This window comes from Dermacentor albipictus, chromosome 2, assembly GCF_038994185.2.
Source record: "Dermacentor albipictus isolate Rhodes 1998 colony chromosome 2, USDA_Dalb.pri_finalv2, whole genome shotgun sequence".
In the NCBI taxonomy this organism is placed as follows: Eukaryota; Metazoa; Arthropoda; class Arachnida; order Ixodida; family Ixodidae; genus Dermacentor; species Dermacentor albipictus.
In genome coordinates, this window is record NC_091822.1 from 43,349,131 (window position 1) to 43,361,150 (window position 12,020).

The 12,020-nt window shown below is 49.2% G+C and overlaps 1 protein-coding gene and 1 long non-coding RNA gene across 3 annotated transcripts in view; one reads left to right on the forward strand and one right to left on the reverse strand.

Annotated features, from left to right (window-relative positions):
• The window catches only part of LOC135912789 (monocarboxylate transporter 3-like), a 210,638-nt gene that overhangs the window by 121,670 nt on the left and 76,948 nt on the right, over positions 1–12,020 (forward strand). The window contains exon 5 of one of the 2 annotated variants that reach the window (XR_011512005.1): positions 4,194–5,035. Coding sequence is in view for 1 of the 2 variants with exons in the window: in XM_065445336.2 (XP_065301408.1) it covers positions 4,194–4,363 (170 nt within the window). In the remaining variant the exon portion in view is untranslated. Of the gene's footprint in view, positions 1–4,193; positions 8,988–12,020 lie in introns of those variants that run through there. The other variant, XM_065445336.2, reaches the window with a different exon arrangement.
• LOC135912790 (uncharacterized) overlaps positions 1–12,020 on the reverse strand; it is a 60,701-nt gene that overhangs the window by 46,002 nt on the left and 2,679 nt on the right. The window lies entirely within an intron of this gene.

Here is a 12,020-nt window from a genome sequence, read left to right on the forward strand (position 1 = left end):
CTGTCCCGTTTTTCTGGTCCGTACCAGATCTTACGCCAACTGTCCGACGTGACCTACGAGATCGCCCCACTCGGTCAGCCTTCCGTGCCTCCCAACTTAACCAGTGATGTTGTTCACGTCACCAGGCTCAAGCCCTATGTCCCCCCAATAAGTGAGGCTGTTTAACTTGCACCGGGGCGGAGCTCCCCCACCGGGAGGGTGATGTTACGGTGAAGTGAAGGAAGACGTTGAATTGGACTAGAGAAAGACGAAGTCTGGCGGTTGCCTGAACGCCATATCCATCATTTGTAAATATAAGTTATTTTACACTCGTGGGCCTGCTTTCTTCCCGCAACAATATGAAGTGATAGGCGTTAACGCTTGGCTCATGCGTGAGCAATTTGGCGAACCTGCATTGAGAAAATGTTCGTTAAACTTGTTTGCAAGTGGTACCCCTGAAAATCTTGTACCGTCGATGTAAAAATCCAGCGGAATGCGTGCTTTGCCACCTTTTATGATGTTGTTAGCTGTTTGCCACAATAGTTTAGGGCTGTTCATGACTGTGGAAAATTTGTTGTCGTAGTAAGCTGATTTTGCTTTCTTAAGATCTGAAGTTAAGTTGTTACGAAATTTTTTAAATTCCGTGAAATGAACCGGATTTTTCGTTTTTATGAAACGAGCAAACAGCAAACACTCGCGCATTCACTGCAAATAATAGAAAGCAGTCAAGCGAGCAGTATCACGTGAAAGACAACTTAGCATGTCCGTTGTTGGGCGAATTGTATGCAAGTAAAGCCAAAAGCCAAATTAAATCGATACAGAGCTTAAAGTCAGCGCCCGTTCTGTTCCGTTTCAATTTCTACATTGTAGTGTGCCCCTTACCATTAAAAACTCATCGTAAATTTTGATTATACACTTGAAATTTCAAATGGCTATCCGGCGAGCAATCTAGAGCGAGCATGTTAAAGTTCTTTTTTTTTCTCAGCGTGTGAGACAAAAAATGACTTTTGCTTGGCGCTGATGCCTGGGAGCAAGCTATCCTCCCCGCAGTGGAGGCCCCCTCCCGTTGAGCCGACCACAGCCCACGACCGACATTCTTCCCCATTCTTCTTCACGCCAAAGAATCACGTGACCTTTACGTCACGTATCACGCCTCCATTTCTTGTTTCTCTTTTTTAGCCGGGACAGCAGTTAGAAGTTTCAAGCTGTGTGCACCTTTGTCACTCTGCCCACGCTTTGCGTGCGCCGACGGCCGTCGTCGTCGATATCGTGCCCTTGTCAGACCGCCTCCTCGCCTCCAGCTTCACTCGCAAACAGACCATTTGGCCAGCCGACGCTGCAGCATTGCTCGTGCTGCCGGTATCCCAACGCCCAGCAAAGCGGCGTTAATAGCGTTGCATTCTGACCCACTAGTCAGCCTGTCTTTGCTGCGAGTAACCAAAAAATTTATCCAAACATAATACAGGTATACCAGCTGCGTCTTCTTGAACTAGAGCAGGTTTCCTAGAAGGATTCGACCGAACATGTCGACGAGAACTGTCAATGTAAGCGAATGACCGAGCGTTTCAAGAAAGCTTTATTCTCAATAATGCATAGTCTGACGTTAGTGCACATGACACCCGTAAAACGGCCACGTGTGTTAGCGGAACGGCCACGAAACAAGGCGTTCATACTGACCTGTCTACGTGTTTATCTTTATCGGGTGACCGCGTTTTACCACACAAAAAATGTTATCGCTCAGCGCAGCGCGCGCCTGTATGTATCGGAAGTTTCTCGAATGTTATCGATGGTACTATCCGCTCTCTATTCTCCCCGAACCTTGTGTAATCTGATTGCTTGTATTGCGTAGTACTTTCTGGAAGGCACGCGGCCACCTGCGATTAGTCTGGAACCACTGATGAATCATGTGTAAAAGCCGACGCGCTTACTCCGCAGATCAGATTTCCAATGGCCGCTTCCGCTGTGGCTTCATTGTCACTTGCTTATGTGGGCACAAGTTCGCCCAATAGAAGTTAGTTTCGCCATACACTGTTTTCCTACTGTGTTCTTGACGGTCACTACAACGTGACAATAGGCAGTTCTAGTTGGGCGTCCGCAACAGCTCTGCTATGCAGGAAATCTGCGGAGGTGACAGTGCGTATGCGCAGTGCGCAGGAGCACACACGGTCTCTTGCGTGTGCTCGCAGCTTTTCTAAAGCTGCGTAGCGTTCGCTGCGGGCTCTGCGGACTTCGCGAGACGTTCTCGTGTGTCTACGAGAGCGAATTTTTCGATATGGCTCTTGCCACAGATGTGACTCCGGCTTGTGGGTCGGTTTCGTGGCGGTTGATATTGGCTACACAGTTTCAGAAGCTGGCATATGGCGGCGCTGGGCAGCACACATGGCAGCACACTACTGGCTGCTGCGCGTGCAAGTCAGCAATTCCTTTCTCAACTTTTGCGTCCGGCCAACTATAGCCGCTTCATGCACGCACGATTCGCCGAGTACGCATGACCTCACGCGCTGCGTACGTGGGTGGTCGCGGACGCCCAAAAATAATATCCCTTCCTGAAGCCAGCCTGTTCTATCGGTTCATTGAAGTTAGAGGCAGAAAGTTAGGTGGGTAGATGAGATTAAGAAGTTTGCAGTGGCAACATGGCCACAATTAGTACATGACCGGGGTAGTCGGAGAAGTATGGGAGAGGCCTATGCCCTGCAGTGGGCGTAACCTGGCTAATGATGATGATGATGATGATGAAGCCATCCGGCGTGATGTAGGCCATCTTCTCGCGGTCCATTTCATCGACTGAAATCTGCCAGTAGCCGGATCGAAGATCGATGGACAAAAAGTATTCAGCTCCGTGCAAGCAGTCCAAGGCATCATCGATACGTGGTAGTGGGTATACTTCTTTTCGCGTGATCTTGTTTAAGTGACGAGAATCAACGGAAAAACGACAGGTACCATCTTTCTTTTTCACAAGGATGACAGGCGAAGCCCAAGGGCTGGCCGATGGCTCGATGACCCCTTTGCGGAGCATTTTGTCCACTGGTGATTGGATGACTCGACGTTCAGCATGCGATACGCGATAGGGACGCCGACGAATAGGATTCGTGTCTCCAGTGTTCATACGATGGTGAACAACAATGTTTGGCCTAAGGGCCTGTCACCGAAATGAAGGTGTAGGTGTACGATTCAAGCATATGACGTATGTCCCTGGCCTGCTCAGTCGTGAGGTCGGGTGCAATCATTTTCGCGAAGTGATCTGTTAAGGAACCAGAGGTGTGAGCTACAATTGGCGCTAATAAGCCTCTCTCGGCATTCCGACTCTCAATGTCAAATTCGGAATCACTAGAAACGCTGACCAAGAACATGCCGGCCGGGATCACTTGAGGGTGCAGGCTGAAATTCAGAAACTGTCGTTGGTGTTGCAAAAGCCCATTTTTCCTGGAAAAGGGAGACATCCCCTCCCCCCTCCGAAAACAATGCTAAAAGAGTCCCCAATAAAGATGTTTATTCCCTGTCTCTCACTTCTTTCGGGCCCCCTAGCGTGCTGCAAAATACGCAGGGGTTGACTTGAGGGCAAGGCCCCGCCCAAAAATTCGACATTTTCATTAGAGGTATTTGCGACGCTAATTTCATTTCAGCCGTATGGGTGGTGCGGCTGCCACCGCACCTTTACGCCCCTGGAGCAACGTCACCCACAGAACCCAATCACAGCTCGCAGTTGTCAGCAACAAGAGGGTTCATCGCAGCCCCGCGCGGTGGCCGCGGTATTTACGCTACGCAGCACGCCGGTGCCGTTTCGGAGGTCCCTAGCGGCAGACGCAGGTACGCGCCACAGCCATGTCCAGACCGGAAGTGCAAAGATTAGGTACTTTTCTTGGTATTTTTGGAATCAACGGCATATATATATATAGTTAACTCCGAAATAGCAAGAATAGCATTACTGAGGCTGTACTTGCGATCATGAAATACGTCAAAAGCGGTTCGTTCGCTGCATAGCCGCTAGCTACGTAGCGGTTGACGCGATTGCGAAGGAGATAGCAAGCGATTTGTCTCTGTTTTTGATGCGAGATACTAAATTCCCTGCTGCATAGAGGGAAATAACACTTCGCTTATATGTTCACAGAAACGTCCTCTATAATCTTCTTTATAGACTTTTTTTTTACTACGTTAGAAAAGTTTTCCTGAACCCCTTTAAAACTGCCTACTTTCTTTGTTCTCACTTTTTTCAGGGTACTTCCGTGACGATCTGGGCTCGTACGACGGCATGTACCAGCTTCTAGCAGCACTCAATCTCCTAGCGGCCTTGCTATACGCACCGCTAGCCATACACGTGTCTTGCAAGAAGGAAACGGCCGACGACGAGACGCCGCAAAAGGAAATTGAGTCGACAAGAATGTAGTATAATGCAGCTAGAACAAAAGACAAGAAACGCAAGGTGCTTTACGTGGCCCCTTCGAAGGCGTTGAAGTTCCATCGCTAAGTGCGCGTGCCCATTTGGCTTCCGTGGCAGACATGCATCAACTGCTACTGTAGCACAATGTTGCTAATTGATTGCGGATGTGCACGAGCAAACAGCAACAGCAGCCTATGAGAGCACTAATTATGTTCGTTGTATAATTTTTAGCATGCGCGTCGTTTCTAATCTTCATTCAAAATTCGCGCACATAATCCAGTTTTGGGGATGTTGACTCTAGACAAGCGCCAGGGGTGCACGATCAAGCAGTAATGCTAGGAGCCTAATGTTTGCCTTTTTAAAGCGAAAGCCTATTCTAACCTAGTCGAGCCGAGTTTCACCGTCACCAGCAGTTTGGCCTTCATTTGACCGCAGCTGCGCCGTAGACTTGGCGACGCATCACGTGACTCGCCGGGCCGAGCTCCGCCGCCGCCGGCTTAGCGCACGCGCTCTCCACACAACCCTACGCAAAGAGCAGCGCCGCGCTCGCCTAGTCAGTGTAAGCTTGGCCATGGATGAGGGCAAGGCCAGGCCATTTTCTCTGAGCGTTGCGCGAGAGCAGGAGGCTTTGAGCCGACGTCACCACGCGGCATCTGACCACCCCGCGGATATCGACCGGTGAGCTGCTTCACTGGAGTGCTTCACTTGAATGCAACAGGCGGTGCGACGCCTGTTGCATTCAGGACAGGGTCCGGAATGCAACAGGTGTCGCACCGTCGAGATCAATGTAGCGACCGCGATCGCACCCGGTGCGTTTGTGCTTCGACGCTGCGCATGTTCGCGGTGTATCTTTGCATGTCTAGCACTTGCGCTTTCGCTGCAGCACAACAGACATGGCACCTTCGAACGATGCGTGTCTACCCAAGCCTGATCAGAGTCATGTCTAGCCACCGACCTAGGCACAGCTGTCATACCTGGCTTAACGATGATTGTATACCTAGGTGAAATAGTTACAACTAAATGAAAGGTTCACCAAGTGAAACCAAGAATTAACCAGGCTAAAGCAAGATTTCGCTTTGCATATCCAGGGGTTACCCGAGCTAAGCCGCTACCCCTTTGTCACAACGCTTCCTGTTCCTTAACTGTTCACTTGCTGCACACACTGCCTGCCGCGTAGAGGATAAACATGTTCACTGTCTTTTCCATAGATCTGTGGGTACAAACTACTTTAGTTTCCTAGGCTGCGCTACATTTTCGCCTTCAATTGACGTCACATAATGGTACCGTTCTGTAAGCAATCAACTTTATCTCAAAGCATATTACCTAAAAGTTTGGACTTCCTCTCTGAGCTTCACGTTAAAGCATCAGCGCTGCAACATGTTTATTATTTATTGCAATGACTCACATAGCCGAATGTCATTCTCGTAGACAAGAGCACGCCATTTTCATTATTCCATTGCGGTAGCTGAGGGTGCGCAATATTATAGGCCAGCACCAGCGCGTCGAGCACGGAGGAAGAAAGTAATTAGGTGTGGGACTTGAGTGTGGTGACATCGATGGAATTCGGATGTGCAATGAGAGCAGAAGTGAAGCTGACAAGTGTTACTGAAGCGAAAGAGTATCTGGTGCGCGTCAAAGAAACGAACAGCCCAATGACAGTGAGGACACTGTGTATTAATCGCAGTGGGGCATATGCAAGTGTAAAGGCCTTCATGATGAGCGGTCGACACCTTCCGGTTTCGGTGTACATGGCAGTGGTGGAGAACTCCATGCGGGGATTCATTTACAATCCTTATGACGAACGCCCGATTGAAGACATTTGGGCCGAATTTCTGAATAAGGTTGAAGGCATTGAAACTCTAGATGCAAGACCTTTGAGCAAGTCGAAAGTGATTCAGGTCACGCTTGGGGAAAACGTGTTCTCTGGCAAGTCACTTACTAGAAGTGTCTGTACGCTGTGATTGCTTATAGAGAGTTAGTAGAGACCTGTTACAACTGCAGAAGGGTTGGACACTCAGATGACGCTTGTTATCCGAAGAATAATCTATGCCATCGTTGCGCGAAATACCATAATCTTGCACCGCCGGAAGGAAACTCGCTGATGTGCATGCAGAATAGCATTTTGTGCCATGTTGCGCACAGCACGGGGAACCGGAACTGCAAGTTTAGTCTAGCCCGCAAGCAGCTTACCGGCCGGCAGCAGAACAGCGAAACGCAGAGCCAAGCTGGCAAGGACGAGCGACGCTCGAGGCCCTGGGAGTGGTCGTCGAGCGGTTAAAAGGCGGAAACAATAGCAGAGACGGGTCGGATTCCTACCCGTCACTGCCAAGAGCCGGCGGTAGCAGAGGAGGAGGGCGAGGTTCCACTCATAAAAGAAGTGCAAGCGCATGACAAAAACGTGAGCTGGCCAACCGCAAACTCCCAGGTCGAGACTGCTGGAGAGAAGGAGATTAAAAGGCACGTGCAGCAGCTAGGCGAGACGATTAAAAAAGTGAAGCCAGAATGGCAACCATAGAGTGCGCGCTTAAAAGTGGAAAAGTACATGGGGTACAGATACTGATGGTGCAGGTCCCACAGAAAGTGCCGCGCGCGGCGTCTTCTCGCGTGCAGGAAAGCGCGGCTCTGGAAGTGGAGGATAGGGGGTCAGTCAAGAAGCCGCCGCCGGCGGATGAGGGAGCTAATGCAATGAGAGTGGCAGAGACATCGACGGCGGGCACGCCGCACTAGGTGCTTAAAGCACTAGTCTTAAGGCAGACATGGCTATCCTGGCAGACAGAGTAGGGAAACTCGAAGAAAGACAGGATAGATTGGAGGTTCGGGTCGATAGGATTGAGGGGGCGTATCAGGCGCCTTCACCGCCACGCTAGCCCACAGAAACACCTTTGCAATTCTGCATACCATGGATAGTAGCAGGGAGGACTACATCTTGCTAGAGATTGTGCACAAATGAAAGGCCTCTTTGTACCTAATGTCCATTGTTCTCCAAAAGATAAGGGGTTCGGCTTGTCACAGCTCCTGATAAAGACCCAACGACTAGCGTCTAACTCTCACCTCATCGTGATGGGGGGCATAAATGCGTCTCATTCGGAATGGGGTCACATTATACGCAGCCCAAAGGGCAATCAGCTTTAGCAGGTAGCCGAGGACTAGTGTTGGACAATCTTTAAAAACCCGTTAGATCATAGGAGGATAGGCAACAGCGTAAGCATGGATACCTCTCCAGACCTCACGTCTCTGAAGGGTCCGGGATGCAAAATGGGTGAACACGGGATAGATACTGGGATGTGATCACCATATCTCTCACAGTGTTACTGCTGCGAAGCAGAAAGACAAGGTGAAGAGCCTAAAGTGAGGATTGGGCAGATTTTGGGAAGCCACGGGGAACGGGGAAATTGAGGACCTAGAAGACTGGGTCCAGGCGCTCAGGCGGGATGTATAGGGTACCCCGGAAGAGCTTCCGATGGGGGAAGAGGGCTTTACGGCGGACTCTAGACTGTTACACATATGGGAAGGGCACGCATGTCTCCTGAGGACGTGGAAGAAACAAAAACATAATAGGATCCTCCATAGAAGGATGGCCAAATTAGCACGGGAAATGGAAACTCGCACGTTATACTTGCCGTGGAAGCAGTGGGGACAGATTTGTGTTCGGATGAATGGCCAATTCGGATAGAGAAAGACATGGAAGTTGTTGAGGCATGGCAACCAATTCCGCGCATAGGGAGCAAATGGCTGGATTAGTGCATCAGCATCAAGGCACGATTAGGGAATTTAAACTGGAACTTCGGGATCACTACATAAACAGCAGGACAGGCGATTGCTTGCCGCACTACACGTGGGAGGAAAACTGAGAAATAGATGAGGACTTTACTGTGGTGGAGGTAAAGTTTTCCATGGGGCAGCTCCGTATTACGTGGGCAGCGGGTCCACACCAAGTTACTGACAAAATGGTAAAGAACCTAAATTTCAAGTCGGTGGGGGCGCTCATGAACTTGATGAACAAATATTGGGCGGGCGGGGAGATCGCGGCACAGTGGAAGCATGCTAGGCTTGCATTTACTCCTAAGCCAGGCAAGCAACTCTGTATAATAATCGCCACCCCATCTCGCTCACGATCTGTGTTGGCAAATCGATGGAGCACATGGTCCTCAACAGCTTAAGGGTTGGAAGACAAGGAGTTTATGCCTGCAACGATGACTGGCCACGGCATATGTAAACTGCTAGCGAAGCTTCCAGAGAAGCCCACATGTCAAGAAAATGGGGCTCGTTGTAACTGTCGCCTTCTACGTATCGTGGGGACAACTAACAGCAAGCAAAAAATATAACATAAAAAAGTGACGTCACAACCGGAAATGGCAGTGACGTCAAGATCTTACGCTGCTGGGCGCGAAGGTTTGTATTTCTTTAGCGTCCTTTATTACGGCCTATACGAAAGCGGTTACTTTTATTTTGAGGCTGAAGTGAGCATGCGACTTGCCTCAGCTGAAACGCCAGCGTGTCCTTTAACTATTAAGAGTGGCGTATGTCTTCATGTGAACGTAGTTAGGCTGTTATTGACGGCAATTGCTCCAGTAGCTTCCTCAGGAAGGTGAGCGAATAGGATGGAAATAAATGACACTGCCAAAGAGCTTCCAAAGTCTACTTCACTTTTATTTGTCTTGAATAACGCAACCAATATAACTGACAAACAAAACATGTTTCATTGATGGAAAGTACTATGGCCCGCACACAGTTGTAAGGCATAGCAACCTATGCGAATCCTTTTCACAGAGGCATTCGTAATTCCTTGCGACATCATGTATTCATATCCAACAATTATCAGACAACAATGCCCCACATTATCATTTAGAAAACGTTACAATTGCTCATTTTGCCGCCTATCGGTCTCTCAGAGCCTATGTTAGGGGGAGTACACGACCATAGCGCCACGTTTCTACGAGGGGCATTCCGCATTTTTCGTCATGACAGGACAAGCGCATCGGATATCGCAGCGTGAACTTGCACGATAACAAAAAACCTGCAATCCCATCTTTCGCCAACGAATTCAGTGCGCTCGGTCACGCGAAATTTGAAGTGAAGCGCGCGCCACATTTTGAAACACGCAAGGAAATAATAATAAACAAGAACCTCGGACGAGACCGCCGCGTTCAAGTCAGCAACGCCGTTCCTCACGACATAATAGCTGGCTTGCACATCCTTGCCAATCTTGCGGCAGAATCACTGGTTGGTAGGGGTGGCCAAGAAAGTACTAATAAATAGTGAAATAGAAAAAAAAACATTTGCTCTACTAGCACAGGAACAATACCTGAAACGGAAAATTTACTCGTATGATGGTATTCTTTCTTTCCTTCTTTCTTTTGTTTGTTTCTTTCTTTCTTTATTGTTTCCTCAGAAACAGCCTAAGAGGGGGCCGAAGCAAAAGGTGACAGAGCACCTCACAAGGGCCCCGGCACCCTTGCACAATATACACAGACAAAATACATCAACAAAGTTCAGTCAGACAGGCATCATAGGTTCAGACAGTGGGCGGTATTAAAAAGGGGGACTAGTCACTTCTCGAATAGAAAGACAGCAAATAATTGGTAAAAAATATTTAGACCATTTTAGAGCATTTTTTTTACCCATGGGTTTTCTAGTTTCAGCGTTTGTACCCCCTTCACCTAGTCACGCTTCAATCGTGCGCCACTAACTGATATCCTTGGCGATAGGTTTTAGCACGCTTTTCGTTCCAAGCTTCGAGACCTATTTAGATGGACCTTGGATTAGCTTCAGAGCAACTTTGTCAACGCAGGACACCACGACGCACTTGCAAAAGGACATGGTTGGTCCTGAGTAGCGCATGGGCACCAAGACGTGAATTAGGCTTTTGACAATGTTGCCCATGAGGCAATATTGAGGAACCTATCGGACATGGGACCGGGGCGTAGAATTTTTCACTATATCAGATCATCTTTGGAGGGTGGGACTGCGGGCACAGCTATCGGAGAAGTGGAATCGGATTCCTTCCCGTTGGGGGCAGAACGACACCGCAGAGGTCAGTTCTATCGCAGTTCCTGTTTAACCTCGCCTTTATTAAGGTGCAGCCGAGGCGGAAATGGATATCGGGAATGCAACACACATTTTATACGGACGACATAACTCTATAGGTTACCAGGCGCAGTCACAAACAACAGGGGGATACGCTAAAACAGGTAGTGGATATTGTGGAAAAACTAGCGGGAGAGGCGGGACTCTCGTGCTCTCAGTGCAAGTCCGAGCTTTTTGTGGTTAGGGATAAACCAACAGGACTACGCTCGAGGAGCTATGTTCTCACGCCCCCGCTACGGGTGAACGTACGTGGTATGCCGGTCGCTGAGGCTCAAACGATCAAGATTCTGGGTCTCTAGCTGTATACTAACAGGAAGAATAGGGAATTCTTGGAAAGGCTTAAGAACACGGTGAATGCTACAGTCAGACTAACCAGGAGAACGGCCCATCATAGGAGGAAAGTGGTGAAGGAAAAGGATTTGCGTAAGCTGGCACAGGCGTTTGTGCTCTCCTGAGTAGGATTGTTATTGCAACACCTTATATGAAGTTCGACGCGACGGATAAAGGCAAGGTGGAGGCTATGATTAGACAGGCGTATGGGGCGGCCCTTGCGCTGCCTAACAATGAGTCTACAGAAAGGCTGCTGAGACTAGGAGTACGCAACACTCTGCAAGAACTGCGGTAGACGCATTTGGTGACAGCCCCGTAGACTTTCGAAGGCGAAAGCGAGCAGGGACATATTGGAGCAAGAGGATACTGGACATGTTTTCCCAAAAATATGCATCCGGTACACCATGAGGAACGCAGGAAGGCAACAGCCAGTGCTTTATATGCTAAGTACGGGAAGTAAATGGCGCAGTCTATGTAGACTTCGCGGAGTGTAAGGACACGGACACATTTGGGATTCCGGTGGTGGATGGGTGGGGGGATGCTTGGTCACCTCTGGATCGGTCAAAACCCGCTCCTCAGAAACTGCAGAGGAAAGAGGAAGCAGTGATAGCGGTAGCTAAAGTAATACTGAGTCTGACCTGATTCTCGGCGATTCAAGAACAGCCATCAGAAATTTGGCGAGGGGCAGAATATCTGTCATGGTGGCTCGATTGCTGAATCGGGCCATGGGGCGAAGGACTAGGGAGGTGGAAATAATCTAGGTACCGGCACAATCTGGAAACCATGGGAACGTGGTGGCTCACGTGTATGCTCCAGGTTTCGCCAGCCGAGCAGCTGATCCGGCTGTTCTGGAGAGATCCTCGAGATGGCTGGTGTCCTTTCACGACATTCCAAGCCATTATAAACTGGAGTGGATGATTTATACTCCACAAATAAGCGGTTGACCAAAGCGCACAAATGCGCCTGGTGAAGATTGCAGACTAGATACTTCCCCAATCAATGCTTGTTGAGTAATATATTCCAGGAGGACATTAATATGGAATGCAGATTGTACGAAGAACAGACAACATATGACCATATCATATGAGAATCTAGCGTAGTGCCGCCGCTGGTGGATATTATGCGTGATCCTTATCTCGAGCAGTGGGAGGCCGTGTTGGCCAGCTCAGACCTGGCCGTCCATACCAGGATCGTGGAGCAGGCCAACCAGATCGCCTTCAACCATGCGCTGATGACCATCTAACAC